Source organism: Clupea harengus, chromosome 2 (genome assembly GCF_900700415.2).
Source record: "Clupea harengus chromosome 2, Ch_v2.0.2, whole genome shotgun sequence".
NCBI lineage: Eukaryota > Metazoa > Chordata > Actinopteri > Clupeiformes > Clupeidae > Clupea > Clupea harengus.
Genome location: NC_045153.1, coordinates 25839980 through 25858250, shown reverse-complemented (window position 1 = coordinate 25858250; position 18271 = coordinate 25839980). Strand labels below are relative to the sequence as shown.

Below are 18271 nucleotides of genomic sequence, written 5' to 3'. Positions count from 1 at the left end.
TGAATAGTAGTATATAGTAAGTAGTATATTTTGCCTTAGAAAAAATACTAGAGCTTAAATGTTAACAATAAATATCCTGATTGGGAAATTTTGTAATTGTGTATTTTTTGTAATTGTGAAAATGGTGATGATTTCAGGGGTGTTAAATAAATTGAAAGTCACTGTGCAAACACACACACACACACACACACACACACACACACACATACAAGGAGATTCAATTCACACAAATATTCACTCATGCATGTACACACCCACAGGACTTCAACTATTTGTGGATGGGTGTGAACAGGTGGTTATACCTACAGTGATCATATGCACAGACCTTTATTCATGGTTGGTGGTGGGTTTGGTATAAAATACAGTGTGGTGTGGGAACATATCTATCTTCTATATATAAGTTTGCTCTACAAAGCCATTTTGTACATTTCATGTGTGTAAAGTCCATATCCTTCCCTGCAGACCTCTTGCAAAGCCATAATAAATTAATCCTTTTTTCAGCTTTCACATTCTTTGTTTTGTTCTTAGCAGCTCAAGGTGTGCCTCTAGTTTACCTGAGCATTTCTTCATTTCTGTCCATTGGACGTGTTACTCCTTTAACGCTTGCGGTTTCGTTCTGTCCAGGTGGATCGCATGTCCTTCCCCTGCGGCTGCACCAAGGAGGGCTGCAGCAACGCCACGGGCCGCATCGAGTTCAACCCCATCCGCGTGCGCACCCACTTCTTACACACCATCATGAAGCTGGAGCTGGAGAAGAGCCGTGAGCAGCAACAACAGCAGCAGCAGCAACCGCAACAGACGGCGCAGCAGCAGGGTTACCACGGCGAGGGCAACGGCCACTGCAGCGCCCTGGTTCAGACGCAGCACGGCCTTGAGTACTCCCTGTCCGAGTCCGCCCAGCAGACGGCCATCATGCACTTACAGGCCGCCGAGGAAATAGACGAAGGGCTGGAGGATGAGGAAGAAGAGGAGGAGGAGGATGATGAAGAGGAGGACGAAGATGAGAATGAGGAAGATGATGAGGAGGAAGAGTCAGAGAACAGCAGCTTGTGCAGCGGCCTGTCCGACTCCAGCACACAGAGCCTCGCCGCCAGTGACTCAGAGGAGGAGGAGGATGAGGATGAAGAGGAGGACGATGAGGATGAGGAGGAGGAAGAGGAGGAGGCGAAGCCGGAAGACTTCCAGAATGGGCTGAGCAGCACCAATGCAACCAACACTACCGCCACCGCCACCAACACCACCGCCGCCAACACCACCACCAACAACAACAACTTCAATGCTAATGCCAACAGCAACACTAACTCCAACACCACCACGCCTGTCACTCATCTGGAAGCTCAATGCTACACAAACGGCACCACGGCGCAGGATAGCCACACTACTGGCAACGCATACTTCCTGAGCCCCGCAGCGGATTACTATCAGATGGAGAGCGCTGCAGTGACAAAAGCTCCAGCCAATCAGGAGGCCTACCAAGAATCGCCCGCATTCCAGGACAGGATCACCAACGGCAACGGGGTGCAGTACACAGACTACACGCCGCAGTCGGACGAGCCGTACGCCAACAACCGCCGGCTCACCACGCTGTCCAACGGGGCCTCCTCCACAGTCATCTCCTGCTGTGCCTCAGAGCAGGACAAAAGCCCTCCAGTCAAAGCAGCTTTCGGCGACCAGTCAGGACAGCTCATGCAGATGGACTTTCAGAACTACCTGAACAATAACGGACATGACCACTACGCCACGAACGGAACCTGCTTTGGGCCGGAGCCACTCAGCTCGGAGGTTGCGCACAGTCTGCCGGAGGTGCCAGAGCTACCAGACACCACCAAGGGACCTCCTTTGCTAGAGAGTCTTCAGGAGGTGACCCCAGTTTAGTAGACACGGTCAGTTTTAGAATGGCTTTCATTGATATATATATATATATATATATCGTTTCATAGGGATGTCAGAATTTATGAACATTCGTTTTCGCTTGTTCGACAGGTAACAAGCAAATAACTTGCACATTGATACTTTGGTTTGAAACACTTATGCCCATATTGCGCGATGGGCAGTGGGTCTATAAATATAAAATATACGACTTTTCAACGACCCAGGGAAAACTGGCAAAGAAGTGAAAGCTGCAAAATGAAAGCACTCAAGAAAAACTGTAAGCTTTAGGCCCGTGCAATGTAATTTCAGAAGTAAAAGTTCTAGTTTTCAGCTGATATTGTGGGTAGAACTTTTCTATGTCTGTGTGTCGATAGTGCAAAAAAAAAAAGATTGTCGCAGTTTAATATGGTCTGAAGTATGTGTATACTTATAATTGTTTTGATAAAGCATGTCATTTTTTTAGCTTTTTGTTGGCAAATGTTGTTTTTGTATTAAAAAACTGCATTAATGTACCGCTTTAAAAAATCACGCCGTTACATATGTAAATCATGCTTTAAGTGCGTATGTAAAAGCATGACACTACGCTCTGAAAATGTAACCTTTCCACCTTGTGTTACTGAACATACCAAACACACACAAAAAAAAAAAACGCAAAACAAAAGAGTAAACTCATCGTACATAAATTGCACTTTCGAACGGGAGACAGACGCCATTACTGATCTTGAAAACATATCTGAGGGTTTGATCAGAGTGTGACTTCATTTTATTCCCTTTTTGTTGTGCCATCTATTTGTTTTGTTGCGCTTTAAGCCCGTGAGCTCAAAGGAAGTACTAGGCTTGGGAACAGTGTCGTCGAAGACATGAGAGTGCCGAGGTGGAATTACTTGATGGTGTATACAGGGATTTCCTCTCAAATGCACTTTGAAATGCGTCTAATTTAACCTCGTGTCAATTCAGAATTATAATAGTATTGTAAAGCAGAGAAACTGTGAAGCAAATTGTATGTGAACAAAGAACTGCAGGAGGTTAAGAAGGAGGACGCTGCTTCAGGTTAGAGGTTTAGAATACAATAAAGAGTAGGATAGGCTACAAATTATGAGAGTTACCTCTGTGTGAAATGATATTGAAAATGATTTCAACAGTAAATATAATATCTGAGTTTATTCACAGTTTAACAACAGGTCCTGTATCGAGACAGAGGGTTTCTGTTAACACTAATCAGAACGTGAAGTGCAATAGAGTGTGGGAGGAAAAGCATATGGGCCCCGAAACGAAGGCATTTGAGGTCACAGATGCAGCCATCACAGAGCATCTGTGCAGTTTATGAAGCGAAATGCTCCACTATGCATCTCGTTTGGTTCTCATCTCAATCACATCTCATCTCCCCTCCTCAACAGTGGTGGCTCATTTAGACAATAGTCTCTTGATAGGCTCTCAAGACTGGACAATCAAATGCTCTCTCTCCGGCTCTGCAGATCACTACAAAACAAACAGAGCCACTATCGAGTAACAGTGTCGTGACAAATACCTACTGTAGCTATACTCATCTGGAAATAATTACATTTTTTTTTCATAAAAAAAAAGAAAAGAAAAGAAGGTTTTTACGATAACTACGTTTACGTCACTCATTACATCATAGTAAGGTGTTGTGTTCTGCATTGAAAAGGGAATTATTGTGTGTTTCCTTCTAGATGATTGCCTTGACTGCAGTACAGTAGCACATTAAGAACAGAATGCCTTGCTTTTTCTTCTTCTTCTTCTGTTGCTCCGTCAACTCGGTTTGCTGTTATTTGCCGCTTGACTGAAACTCCTGTGTGTTCTTCAGGCTTTCCATTGCCTCCGCAGCAGCATCAGCGTTTGAGTGTATGATATTGTATAGCTATCAGGCACACAGTGCCTGGGGGTTTGCTTAGTGCCAAAGCCTTCTAGCACAGGCTACACACTCATTGACATCGTATCCAAGTTAGTAACTCTGCTGTGTTTGTTTGTTTTTGGTATTTATTATGAATGATCCAACGAAATGTGTATTTATTGTGGTTTACTGAAACTGTATGTAATTGAATAAAAAACATTTCTTTCTTAAATGTAGTTATTGTCTTATGAAGAGAATAAATCATTAGATATCACTGTGCAGGACACATTCATGTGATGAATACATTAATACAGTTAATCATGTTGTGTACTTCTGTCTTCTTGCAGTGCATTTCTACACCATACAAGAAGTATAGTCGCAAAATTAAACAATAGCCTGCATTAGTTTAATAGTCTAATTACTTATTCAGAGAAATACAATAGATCACCAAACTATTTAACACTATGTCATATTGCGTTAAGTAATTTATTTGCTAGGAGACATAACCTAAAATCCATTATTTATTTTGTTGCATTATTCATTTGCCTCTGGAATGATCAAGGCTGCAGCTACATGGGTTTCAATCACAGCAACTGCCAATAAAGATATTTACCAGAGCGCCCTCTGCTGTTGAAATGTAAAAACGACACAGCAAAAAGGGCAGCACTGTCGGCTGTCAGTGGACTTGACACATTATTACATTGACTGCCTGAGTGACAGTCACTGGAAGCGATATTGATTGTAAGAAACACGTATAACTGGGTGGATCATCTGACAAGAATCAGGCCAAAGGAATTAGCTTGATCCATTTATCTTCTCACATGGACAACTAAGTATTTTGCTTAAATAAAACTATAGGCATTTTAAGTACTCACTCTCAGACGACGGTAATTTATTCAGTGCTTAATACGTGTTTGTGTCTGCATGTCTCCGGAGTCACAACCTGTATGTCTTCATGAGCAGATGCGGAGCTGTGGGCGCCGTGTTGTTGTTTTTGATTGCAGCACGGCTGTCGTTCACCACGGGCCTCAGGTCACCAGGGGGTCAATCGTGACTTGTTTAGTTTAATCACAGGACTTCACTCTCACACTCTGAACGCAATCCACGAGGTAAAAACGATTTCGCATGCATGTCTGATAAGCACATTATTTCCGCTCAACAGGGCAGTTACATTATTGCTATCAGTGAGGGTAGACATTTATGGAAAAGCATCGACATGACTGAACTTGTTGAACATACTCTTGCGCTATAATCACAGCCCAGATAGCTAACTTTTTGCGTGACTCTTATTTAAATAAACAGAAAGATGAGATGTACGAGATAAAACCTGACACATAACATGGCTCATGTTATGTGTCAGGCTTTATCTCGTACATCTCATCTTTCTGTTTATTTAAAAATTCATCGTAACTCTCTAGAGACAAATGATAATATGTTCCACTTAGAACGGAACAGGCTGAATACTGCTACAAAGCTTACATAGAAAAGAGTGCACGACCTTTCAGACTCCAAAATAAGTCCAGAGAAAGTAAACATTTTTTTTCTTAAAAATATTTTACTAAAATCTCAATCTCAGATAGTTAAACATATACCCCACCTAAAAAAAAAAGAAAAGAAATGGGACAATGACAGTCAACAGCATGTATACTGTAAACTGTGCGTGAGGGTCGGTCCACATCATGCTAACCTCCATTTACTTATGGAAGTATTCCCATCTGCCACCTACATACATACACAACGTCAAAATGAAATGCTCTTTTATCAACACTTGAAAGTAATCTTTGGTGATTCGCACAAATTAGTATAACACATGGTTTAAATTTGAGATTCCCTATCCTTAAAAGGTTGTTTTCTACAAAGAATGTATTCAGTCTTAAAAACTTAATAAGGGGGATTTCACCAAAACGGACTCTGGAAACATCTTCAAACACACAGAAAGTGGGATATTGAAAACATAATGAAGGGTTTTCACGAGTTTGAGCTCAACTCCTAAAACTTCACGAACTTCATTAAAAACAATGTGTTGTACAAAAGTACAAAATGGTAAAAAAAAAGAGCATAAGAAAGAAAGAAAGAAAAAAAAGGAAGAAAGAAAGAGTAAGTCAGTCTTCAATCAAGCTCAGTTCAGTTCCAGCTTACACTCTGTGCATCCTCCCTCGAGGCACGTTTTGAGTTCATATTAGAGTTTTTGTAGGTTCAACTATCCAGCAGCAGTAATTCAATATATATAAAAAATAAATAAAAAATCTGAATCTACAGTTCAAATGTTCATCCACAGTGACTTGTGCTGGCACGTCTAGAGACCTCAACATGTTGCTGAGTGTGTCAGAGTGTTCAGGTGAAGAGCCACAGCTGGTATCGGTCAGCAGGGTTGCAGGGCACCAGAGATGGGTGTTCATACCTTGCACTTAAACACAGGTTCCATCCAGTGTGGAAGAACAACTGATTCTGGACAGCATGAAAAGAGGAGAGGAAATTATCCATTAGCAATACGACTCATGAATACATAATAAGTGTTATGGTCCAGAATTAGCCTATAAGCGTAATAAAGGGAACTGTTTACATTGAGTAACACACCATCAACCAGAACTCAACCAGTGACTACATGACTAAAACAATATATATATATATAATTTATAATATACATTTTTTAAATGGTAGAGCATGTAATGTCAGACCTTTTAAAAGACAAAAGTGGGATATGATTTTGGAGAATGAGTGCAGTGAGTACTGTGTTTGTCTACAGCTCCAGCCTTATGTGTGCAACAAAGGTTACAGACTGTGGCAATACCACCCAACTGACCACAAAGGGCTGTCCAGAGACTCTGAGAAATGGGGGTGTAACAATACAGCTCATATAGCTGCTGACGGAGGTAAACTGGGGGAAATCATCTGTGTGTGTGTGTGTCTGTATGTGTGTCTGTGTGTGTGTGTCAAGCTATTTACCTCCTTAAATTCCCACTTCTGCTCTCCTCCCACAAATGTGCTGTGACCTTTATACTGGCACTCCTCCAGTTTGACGGTGCGCTCGGTCCCATGCAAACACAGCTCTTTCTGAATGTTGTGCCGGACCTCGCGCCGCGTCGAGAACTCAAAGTACTACAGGAGGCAAACAAAAGGAGTTTTATGGAATACTTTCTCTAAACGGCGGTACTCTCCACTCCTAAAGAAGCCAAACACATCTCGAGCCATTGGGTAATAGGTTATGGCCTTGCAGACCTGGTTGCCACCCATGCCGTGGCAGGGGTACATGATCAGTGGCTTCCCTCCCTCGTTGTTCTCTCCGGCATCCAGACAGGAGTCTTTGCCCACATTCTTCACCTAGAGGAAATGGGGGAGAGGGAAAGAAAGAGGAGGAGGAGGAGGAGAGGAAAGTGGGGTAAGAGTCAGTGGAAATGGGTTCCAGTAACACACAAGCTGTTCAAACACTGGAGCGCCTTGTGGCCGGGGTGGCAGGGAGCACTCAGTCAGTCAGGCCGCTCGCCATGCCGAGACAGACTCATGGACTCTCTGGAGATGCTCAGCGCAAAACCAAAATGGCCAGATGGAGCTGGCTGTGGTTGGGTTAAGACACAAAGACAGAGAGAGAGAGAGAGAGAGAGAGAGAGAGAAAGAGAGAGAGAGCGGAGAGTTGATGGACTTACTGCGCCAAAGTGGAGGGGATTGAGATCTGGCATGAACACCTCGGGGTAGACGTTTTTCAAATACCAGGAGAAGCTCTTGCACTGCAGCCGCTCCCGGAGGTCCACACGTCGCGAGACTTCGCCAAACGACTTCTGTGGAAACAATCACAATCTGAGCGAGGACTCCCATTACAGGTCACACTCACCCCCCCCCCCCCCGCACCACTGTTCTCTCTCCCACCCCTTCTGTCCTTCACTCTCTCTCTCTGTCTTCCCCACTCTCTCAGTTTCTCTCTCTCTAAAGCTGTAGGGAAGGTTCCATCACCACTCCACCACATCCCACCCCCCTCTCCTTTCCCCCACAGGCAGTCTAGTTTAATGTGGTCTACGTCCAGGCCAACCAAAGCAACCCCTCTCTCAGCTGCATTTCATTCAATAATGTCCTCCAGGCAGAAAAAGACAAGCATATTTATACCTCATGAATCATGTGAGCAATAGCAACTGCCGCAGCAATTATGTAAATGTATGGAAAGCATACGGCTAGCTCTTTACATTGCCGATCACTGCTGATCTTAATCAAAAGATGCTAATTAAATAATAACATGGCGTTATATATAGACGTTGTGGCGTATGTTTCCAAAAAAAAATGCAAATCTCCAATCTAGTCATCAAAAAATAAAGAGTCTACTGTAACTGTCAAATAGTATAAGTTACAATAAGGCTGAGATTTGATCCTCAGCTTACACTGATAAATCTTTGAGAACTATGCAAGATCAGCGTGAGGGAGGGGATTTGGAGCCCCCCTTCTGTGACCAACAACTGGCCTGGGAACAGTGGTGGGACTGAGTTTGAGTGGCATTTGTGCACACAAGCATTCCTTGGCCCTGCTCCAGTTGCATGCGCATTCCACGGCGTCGTTGGCCATTCGGCAGCTACTGAGAAACCTGCAAGAGCAATCCCCCTCGGTTTCCCCGGTCAGCTGTCACTTAAGTCACGTCCCCTGTCCCAGTCAAAGGTGGCCTTGTGTTCTCACATTCACAACAGAGTGCAAGTGCTTTTGGAAACAATGGCACCAGTTTATTAACTGAATGTTTCCATCTCACGTTAATGCCCTGAGCATTTCTCGGCTACGGCCCTATCCGTTTCACGGCGGTGTGCACCCCGAAGGCTAGGGAAAAACATTGAAAAGACTACTCGCCTGAGGGATCGAACATACATTAAAAAGAATCTGAACAGAATGGTCTGTGTTGGTGAGCTCAGCTCAGACTTTGTCCAGACAAAATAAGGCTATTGGAGCCCAGTGTGTGGCTGCACAAACTGTGGGCTTGAGCACAATGCCGTGTAGAAAAAAAATAAGTGTCAACTGTACCAAATGTGTACCAAATGGCTACAATGATGACAGAACCAAGCTTGTTTCACCAGCTCATCTCTCATTTAGAAGACAAAATAACAACTCTAAATGTTTTGGCTTGAAGTGAGCACTTAATGTCCTGTGGAATCAGCAGGCTTCAAAGAAGCTTTGCAGAAAAACAATGTAAACATACTTCCTTGGCCATCTGGGCGGCCTGCTGGTTTCTTCGGTAGAAGATCTCCTTGTAGCTATCCATCCAGACCTCGGCCAGACGCACCTGGTTGCGAGCGATGACCTGGGTGCCCTTGGGGAAGGTGTGGGGGCTTTTGGTGCGGAAGACGTGACCCACGATGGAGCAGGGGATGATCTCCAGCTGGCCACCGCACTGCCACACCTGCAAGGGAGCAGCAGCAAGGGTGATCAGGTGATGAATGCTTTCCAAAGGGCACATCATCATAAAAAAAAATACAGAGCCACAGCACATTTACAAGGATGCGAACAATATGGCTCAACTGGCCTTTCAGCATACTTTCCCTTAAAAGAAGCAATACACTTTTTAAAATAAAAAAATTCAGCGAATTGCTGCTCACAGGCCTTGAGCTGTCTCTGGTGTTTGTACACAGCTCTGGCTCTGTAAATGGGGAAAAAAAGATTGTGGCTTGGACCAAGCCATACACAATCCCAGCCAATCAACATGGCACTACAGGAGCACAGAGGGGAAGGGTGTCATGGTTGGCTATTGAGCTCAAATATCAACAACCTTTCACGAAACCGATTTGCAGACTGCATCTTTAATGAGCAGTAGTGTCCTTATATGCAGCCTGGACATTATCTATCATTATATATCTTGCAAGTAATTTATTGTTTTTTAATGATCGGCGGACGGTCTTGATGCCTGGTTGTCTTGGAAACCCTTAACAGTCCAACTCTCCTCTACTTTCTTCCTCTGGTGTTATAACAAGTATCAGCAATCACATGATATCACTATGGAAGAAGTGCATGGCAACAAAAAAAAACAACGGCAGTGTCACTACTGCATCTGCCACAGAGTTGCTCATACGAGTAGGCACAATCTGTCATAGTGCTCCCAGATGAAAAGGAATTCATATTACAAACATACCCTGAAGGACATCTCAATATTCTCTCCTCCCCAGATTTCCATCTCCTCATCATAACTCCCAATGTGGTAGAAATAGTCCTTTGAGATGGAGAACAGCCCTCCGGCAAATGTTGGGGTTCTGCAAATTCAAATGGATGCGTTGGGATCATTTCAGGTGACCTTAAGTTCTAAAAATAAATAAATAAATAATAAATAGAAAAAAATATGGCCAAAAATATGTCCTTCCTAACAACTACACTGAGTCTTAGCATAGTACTGATTTTTTTTGTGTGTAAGTTGCAGTAAACTTTTATAACAAAAAGTCTTGCCCTAAATCCAAAGCTGCAGAGGCCAACTTTCACTAAGGAACATCAAGAACGCCTAAGAGAAGAGAAAGACTCCGTTGCTACGACTAACGCCAACTCTCATGCACGACCTCTGCGATTGGTTGACAGGTATGCACTTCATAGTCTACCGCAAAGAACGATAAATAAATAAACATGACAGGCTACAAAATAAATTATAATGGAATACGCTACCCACAATCCCAATGGGAAGTGTATACACTTGTCTTGCCTTTCTACTCTGCTGCTGAGCTTTAGCCAATCAAAACAATCCAATGCTATGCATAGCCAATAATGTCTGTCTGCAGTGCAATCCGTGCAACAAACATCATACATTTTCAACGCATTAGTAAATTTAGTTAAAGGTAAAGTCTGACATTCGAATCACTTTGTCACTATTTATGTGCGGTCAAAAAACGAAGGTGTTTGTAGCCTACGGTCCTGGCTCCATAAATAGAAAACAAACATATTGGCACGGGCCGAGTAATAAACAATTCTAGCCAATCAACATGTTGCTTCAGGGGCACGGAGGGGAGGGGTGTAATTGGATTTTGTGTTGAGCTCAAATATCAACCACCTTTCGCCTGAATCGCAGACTGCACCTTTAACCCAATGTCCTACTGCACATGCGTTCAATGCCACTGGCCTGAAACTGGGGGTCTGAAGCTTTGGCTCTGAGGTCAGACCCCTCAAATGCATAGCCTCTCTGCTGAGTGTGCATCCCATCTCTTCTGAAGAAAGTTTGAAGAATTTGAGGGATGTCGATTACGTCATGGCTTACACCTTCATAAACAAATTGGCTACTAACTTGAGTTTCTGTCATTTCAACGATGAGAGGTATGTAATACTAGCCTGTGTCCCTAGTTCACAGATACATTAGCACACAACTCTATGGCAAACAATAACTGAGGAAATGACATCATGCAATAAAACACAATTATTATGATACGCACATGTATATCAAGACATGCAAATACAACATGCATGTTGTGAGTCCATGTTTGTGTTGAGCAGCACACATCAGTTTCGGGATCAGTATCATCAGGCTAACAGTGGGGGTGTCATGGAAACGCTCACCTAGGGCTCCAACACTGTCAGGGCCGGCCCTGATCAGACGATGAAACAGTGGAATGTGCGGACAGCGAGCAAAGAAGTGCGTGAACTGAAGCTAAATCAATAACTTGACTACATTTTTTTTTCTAATTTAATACCATTAGCAGGATTCTAAGCGCAAATAGCTTTAGTTCATGCGTGACTGACTTTGCTTGTTGCCATCAATGAAAATAAGGGCCCTCTGTGTTTCCTGCCTCCCTTGTTGTGTTCTCCAGGTGCTGTTTATGTTCTTTCGGTTTTTATTTTTTAAACACGATTTGTTTTTGTACGTATTTTGTTACACGCTAAGACACCCTAAAACAGTCTTTCCCAACTGGTGGGAATCATTCAAAATGGGTCACAGAGTGTGTTTTCCTTCAGAACTTTATTAACTTCTGCAGACAATTAATCATTAAGTTGAGCAAAGGGTGAAGCAAATAGTCCCCAGATAACATGACAATGTGGTAATACACACTTTCTGTCCCTGCCTTAAAGCACTGAATTAGTTCATTTAGCAGAGAGCTTTCCTACGGTCAAGACTTGAACGATATAATTCTATTTTAGGGGCCCTTTAATACTGGGCCCAGTTCCGTCTCTATCCCCTGCACTCCCTAGAGCACCGGCCCTGATTGAGATGGTATAGTTTTTAAGTGATTCTGCATTTGCATTCCAAAACATTGCGCTGTGGAATGATAGATACAGCCATTTTCCATCATTTAGGAGTTGGTCTTATGAGTTAGGAGTCCTCTCGACTACTTCTTGGTCCTCCCAGACTTAGGGGCTACTTTTCGAGCTAAGTTGGCTTTGTAAATTATTTTAGTAAAAAAAAAAGAAAGTTAAGACTGACACACTCTTTATTTTGAGGAATTCTGCTAATTAGGAGCTACTTTTAGCCTTAAGATGCTTTACAAAGATGGGCTCAGATGTTCACCTGATGGGATAAGTCTCATCTTTTCTCCTCTGTTTCTCATGGTCAGGTAAGGACTCCCAGCCAAAAGACAAACCCCAGTCAAAGTTCCCTCGGTTGTGGTTCTGCCCATATGGGGAAGGCTTCATGAACTCGAACGTATCCAGATGAATGGTGGTGATGTCAGGGCTCACCACGGCCGTGTAGTTCTCCGCTATCCTGGCCAGTAAGGGCTCCAGCCAGCCATTGAAGCACTCGCCTGTTCCGATGGTGCACAGCCATTATTACCCACCACACATCAGCCCTATCTGTCTACACACCCACATAAGATGCCTGCAGCTAAGAAAAGCCATCAAAAGATAAATAGAATACAAAAAGATTAAAAAAAGGAAGAATGGTCTGTTCTCAATAGCTTTAGGACCAATATATTCCCAATTGCTAGGACCAATATCTGTTCTCAATAGCGAATAGGACCAATAACTTTGAGCCTTTGCATGCTATTGGCAATGCTTTGCACTTTGCACTAGATAAGTGAGACATGAGAGTGCATATGAGGATGGGTATGTCTTTAGCACAAGAAGCCTATGGCGTCAGTCCTACGAAAGAGGGCCACTCACAGTGGGCATCAAGGAAGGTGAGTGTGTCCCCGGTGGCCACCGAAGCTCCCAGCAGTCGGGCGGTGATCAGGCCCTTCCTCTCGCGCTGGCGCACCACGCGCACGATGTGCAGCCTCTTCAGGTACTCGTCCAGCTCCTCTCTCAGCCTCTCTGCGGAGACAGCAGCAGCAGCAGACACGAAGGCACACTGTGAGACAGGCCCATTGAAAGCATGGTCTCCGTGGTATGCTCCATTCAGAGTAAATCACTTCTGTGAAACGTTGCCTTTGCACACTGCACGTTATTGTTCTGGGATGTCAGTTTACTCATGCCCCTCATAAATTTCATCCCTAACAGGCCAGTGTTGAGCAACACAACCTCCCATTACAAATGTGTTAGTCAGCTGAAATCTTTCTTTGCTCAACTGAATTGCAGTAGTCCTTTGTGGAATGAGCCCTATGTTACTGTAGGTCTGGCTGCATTCTTTGGAAGTTGACCCGGAGAGAGGCAGGGAAAAGAATGGAGGAAAGTAAATGACACAGTGGGGAGAGAAGAGAAAGAAGAGAGGGGGGTGAGCGAGAGAGAGAGAGAGAGAGAGAGAGAGAGAGAGAGAGAGAGAGAGAGAGAGAGAGAGAGACATTGCTTTCATTCTTGACATGGCCTGCTGCCAACTATGTCTGACCAGTTTCTCCTGCAGGAGAGTCATCCAATAGTTTTAATACTCAGTGCTAATAGCAGGGCTATTGTTTCCAAATGAGTGTGGGCTAGACCCATACTGCAGGCTGTGCAAACTCATTTAGTCTCTCCGCCTGGGAGCCTATTTACAGCCGTAAAGTCTGACTCATAACTCCCTCACACACCACTCAAAACACACTCGCTCTTCCTCATCCTCATAATCTCTATCTCTCTTTTATCCTCTGTCTTTCTTTTTCTCTCTCTCTCCTTAACTCTCACTCACATACTCTCTCTCACACACACACACACACACACACACACACACACACACACACACACACACACACACACACACACACACACACACACACACACACACACACACACACAGACACAGACACACTCTAACTGGTCACAGCCTTGCCCCCTCTCAGTAAAAGCATTCTCCAAAGGAGACATGCTTCCTGCTCTAACCCCAACCACCACTGCTCCTTCACAAGCAGCCAGGGCCCCAGACACATGTCTGCATGCTCCGTGGCACGGCCCCGAGCGAGCGGGCCGCCCAGTGGGCTGGCTGTAAGCAGAGCTAAGGCAGGGTGGTCCGTCTCCCGCAGGCCGACTTCCCAACCGCCTGCCTGACTGACTGCCTTCACAACGCCCCCATCCCACCCACCCCCACCCCACCCCCACCTCACCGTCCTCGCTGGCGTCGTCCACCAGGATGATCTCCTTGAGGAAGATGGCCGGGGAAGTGTGGAGCACGCTGTAGACCGTCCTCAGCAACGTGCTCCAGGCCTCGTTGTGAAACACGATGATCACAGTGGTGGTCATCAGCGGAGGGCAGCGCTTGAACTTCTGCTCGATGCACCTTGGGAGGGGTGATGGGGGTGGGGGGAGACATGACAAAGGGTTGTCTTTTCATTCACAGCCATCTTAAACATCTGGGCTGAAGCTTGGCTTTGCTTTTCATCGCAGTGCTCCTACTATGACATCCTTTAACAATCCAATTCTCAAATAAAACGGCGGCAACTGTGGTGTAAATTATGCCCATTAAAAAAAATCACAGGAACGAGAACAGACTTGTTCAATTAGCCAAGCTAAACAGCGTTTTTCTCTTAGATCAGCCAGATTCACTGGTCTGGCATGCTGAAACTATGTTTCAGGACAGTCCGTCTGTGGTTTTCAGTGAAATTTCTTATGTAACTGCAGACAAACATCAGAGACATGTTTGGGTTGCACATTTATTTCTGTTGGAGGCAGATATATGCAGCGTTTTTACTGTTCTTTGATACATGTTCTTTTCATGTGTCGAAGTTCTACACTGTAGAAGGTGCCCACAAAGATTCTCATTGCAAATTATGAATGATATTCCGCTTCCTGAGACACCAGCCTGTTTTGATCCACTAGATGGCGCTGCATTTTCACTTCGAGCATCCTTCTGATATTTTTCAGGTTCTACTGCTAGATCTTTGACAACTACATGAAAAGGTCAAACAAAGTATAACACACTTTCGTTCAATAAGAATACACTGGTCATATATATATCAACATATTGTCTATACTAATATAACATTTTGTATAAATTGTTTCTTCAAAGCAACTGAACTATCTCTGTGAATGAGACATGGTGTTCAACAAGATTTGCTTTGCCTAGAAATAGCTGATATGAGTGAAAGATCAATTGAGTGAGTGAGTGAGTTTGACAGAAAGAAAAACATACTCTGGGGGTCTGGTATCTGGTCCGAGGTCTCGACTGAGAGAGATGCGATCACTGGCGTAGAGGTTGAAGCAGTGCTTCCCCTCTCCCCTTTCCTTCTCCTTCTGATCAGCTGGTCCCAGGTTCTCTGTGTGGAAGGACTTCCCCGATGCTCCCGGTGCGCTGGGGTCCTGGGCTGGGCGCTCAAGGGCAGGCCTGAGTTCAGCAGCAGTGTAGTACCCAGGCAAACATGACTGCCCACCTGCTACCTCAGGTTGACGGACGGGAGCTTTAATCTGCATCTTTGGCATGGAGTCCCTTAAGTTATTAACCGCTCCCATGACCATTCCCAGCACAGCGTCCCGCTTGACCACAATATCCTTAAGCCATGGCTCTTCCTGGGGACCCTGGCTGACCACCTCCCGTTGTATAAGGAACAGAAATGTGACAAAAATGAGGGCCACAATGACCAGTTTCCATGGGTGTAATCTCCGCCGTAGTATTCTATGAAAGCCGTTCATTCTTAGCTTGGTAATGTCCCGGACAAATGACAAAAGGTCCTCTTAGAATGTTGAAGACACACTTTTGCCAGAATTAAACCTGGTCAGAAACATCACTGCTGGGTAGACCTTTAAAAGAATAAAAGGAATATAGTGAAGTATGTGTGTATATGCTTGAAACCTCAATCTCAGTTACATTCTTTGTTTTAAAAAGGATTAATATAAAAATCCAATTCCTGAACATTTCTAAGGTAACAGTACAAGCAAACTATATAGTCATTCAACCACTGTCCTCAATATCCTTCTAATCCAAGAGTAACATTTACACTGATATTTAAGCCTCCCCAAGAATGACAGAAATAATTCCTTAAATAAGTAATTATTCACATTTACACAGAGCAGACTTATTTTTAGTTTATTGAAAGGAAATAACCACATCTTTCTTTAAGACTGGTTTTGAATTAAATACTGCATAGATATGGCAAAAGATGCTCTGAACAACATGACATTCAATTGAAGCACTCCTGAAAAGTCAACAACTGAACCTCCCCTAAGAACAACACTCGCAAGCTATTTACTCTCTTCTTGACTATTGCAACACCCAGACTGGTGTTCATTTAGAGGCAGAGCACACATCCGGCTTAATGTGTTGCTGAGCATGCGATATCAGTGCGCAGCTCGCCTTTAAACATCAAATCTAACAAATTGTTCCAACTCGTAAACTTAGTAAAATCTTACCAAATATGTTTTAAAATTAAAACCAAGCTAATTAACCTTTGGAAAGTCCGGGATCGTCACCAAATTCGTCGAAATCCAGTCGAGTTCCATTCCTCTTTGGAACCCAATCACGACTCAGTTGGGATACATGTCATTCCTGAACAGTATTCCAGCCTCACAGTCAGATTCAGAAGTCTCTGCACAGCACTTCCGTCTCGTTGGATCCAGGTGTGCTTCTCTCAGGTAGAGGGTGGAGACGTGTTGACACGCGTGCGTAGACTGTCGCCCACCTCTCTTGTTCATTTACTGAAGGTAATAACAGGGTTCTGGTGATGTGCGGGCCTTTCTTGTAAAAATATAGAGTTCAATGCCTTTTTTCCTTGAAAAAACTCCTAGTCTGAAAAAGTTCTAGTCTGTGACCATTTCTGGTAGGCTAGTTGTAATGAATTAGGTGAAGTATCCTTAACTTTGAAACAGATAACACTCAAACAGGAATAATTGAAAATCCTACAGGAAACTGCTGTGTCAAGACCAGGGTAGTTCCTTAGGGCATTCTCACTGGAAATAAGCATTGCCACTACCCTCTCAAACGTCCTCGTATCAAAGGTAGGGTATATAATAAAATATTGACTTGCATACACACGTTGTTCCTGGTCAATAACCAAGAACACCCAACTCTGCAGGATATCCGACCTAATAATAGTGGTATCAGTCAATTCTTATAGTAACAGGATTTGCTCAACCATGCGTTCAATGAAACTGTTGCTGGGATACAAATAGTAGGTTATGTCTCAGCTCTCGAACCGCATCGAATTGAGGTACGGTACCTCAAGACATCCACTCGAGGAATAGACAGCCTACTTAAGAAATGGAATTGCTTCAGAAAAAGGAACACATCTAGATTTTATCTGAATACCTTTTATGATTCGGGAGCAAAGGAAGCTTTTTGTCATAAAATCGACTTCATCATTGCCATAAGTGAGAGCAAAGGGTTGAATGAAAGTAACTAAAAACAGTCACCGAGTGGTGTAAAATTAAAGGCAGGAGAATTCATATTACAGACATTGCTGAGAATTTACTGAGACACAAGTTAAAATTTAGCGAGAGGCAAGCTCTTCCAACGGGGAAAGTCATCTTACCGAACACGTTGGACTGGTGGACAGATCATCCATGTTCGCGTTTGCTCAGTGTCATCAACATGCAGCTGTTCTCAAACTTGTCCGAGCTCTATTGGGAAGCTCATGTGATCGTTGTCCGAGAGAAAGTTGTCAGAAAATCTAAAACCAATAACGTAGAAGACAAAGCGCCGTGACTTCCCACTCTGTCTCTGTGGACACCTCTAACTACATCGACGCCCAGTGGTGCTGGGGGTAAGGAAAGCTTAGTGATATGACAACTGCAACCGGGGATTTGTTAGTTCTCAGGCATTGGACTGCTTCTGAAGCCATCAAATCTTGTTATCCCACTACGATAATTTCATGAATTCGTATTCGTATCAAACAACCGTTTTAACTTATGTTGTAGCAGGACGCTAAACATTGTTCTCAGTGCAGGTTGTGAGTTTACATACTGATTTTTATGAATTGGTGTGCGGACTAGTATGCAAATGTTGTGTGATCTCCTCAAGAATGACAATAGGTGCACTCATCCAAATCTTCAAAAGTCCCCACTTCCTTGTGGAGGGGGGGTTACTCTGGAGTCACAGTTCAAGAGCCTTGTTTAATTAAAATGGGAGGCATCCTCCTTTCTGAAGAAACTCTAACCAACTTTATCCTGATTGGACTCAGGGAAGCCAAATCCACAGTTAAGTGTTTTTTTTTTCTCTTGCATCCTGCTCAACACAGCAGTTGTTCTTGGCTTCAAAGGGCACACAAATAGTACACTTCAATTGAGAGAAAATTTTACACAAAATATACTATGAAGGAGTATGCAAAAGGATGTCTACAA

The 18271-nt window shown here is 43.7% G+C and overlaps 2 protein-coding genes across 5 annotated transcripts in view; one reads left to right on the top strand and one right to left on the bottom strand.

Moving 5' to 3' along the window:
* Positions 1-3956, top strand: part of csrnp3 (cysteine-serine-rich nuclear protein 3) — a 32750-nt gene extending 28794 nt beyond the window's left edge. For all 4 annotated transcript variants that reach the window (XM_042710651.1, XM_031558465.2, XM_031558491.2 and 1 more), the window contains one exon: positions 625-3956. In XM_042710651.1, the coding sequence (XP_042566585.1) occupies positions 625-1875 (1251 nt within the window). In that variant the 3' untranslated portion in view covers positions 1876-3956. The remainder of the gene's footprint in view (positions 1-624) is intronic.
* Positions 3957-5259: 1303 nt separating this feature from the next.
* On the bottom strand, positions 5260-18177 carry galnt3 (UDP-N-acetyl-alpha-D-galactosamine:polypeptide N-acetylgalactosaminyltransferase 3 (GalNAc-T3)). Its single transcript, XM_031558451.1, has 12 exons — positions 17464-18177; positions 16382-16630; positions 15132-15736; positions 14107-14279; positions 12758-12907; positions 12165-12399; positions 9819-9936; positions 8892-9092; positions 7369-7500; positions 6944-7045; positions 6671-6823; positions 5260-6172 (listed from the first exon to the last, which is right to left on the bottom strand). Exons 3-12 carry the CDS (start codon positions 15626-15628, stop codon positions 6059-6061), a joined length of 1875 nt encoding a protein of 624 aa, XP_031414311.1. The 5' UTR covers positions 15629-15736; positions 16382-16630; positions 17464-18177; the 3' UTR covers positions 5260-6058.
* Positions 18178-18271: the final 94 nt, after the last annotated feature.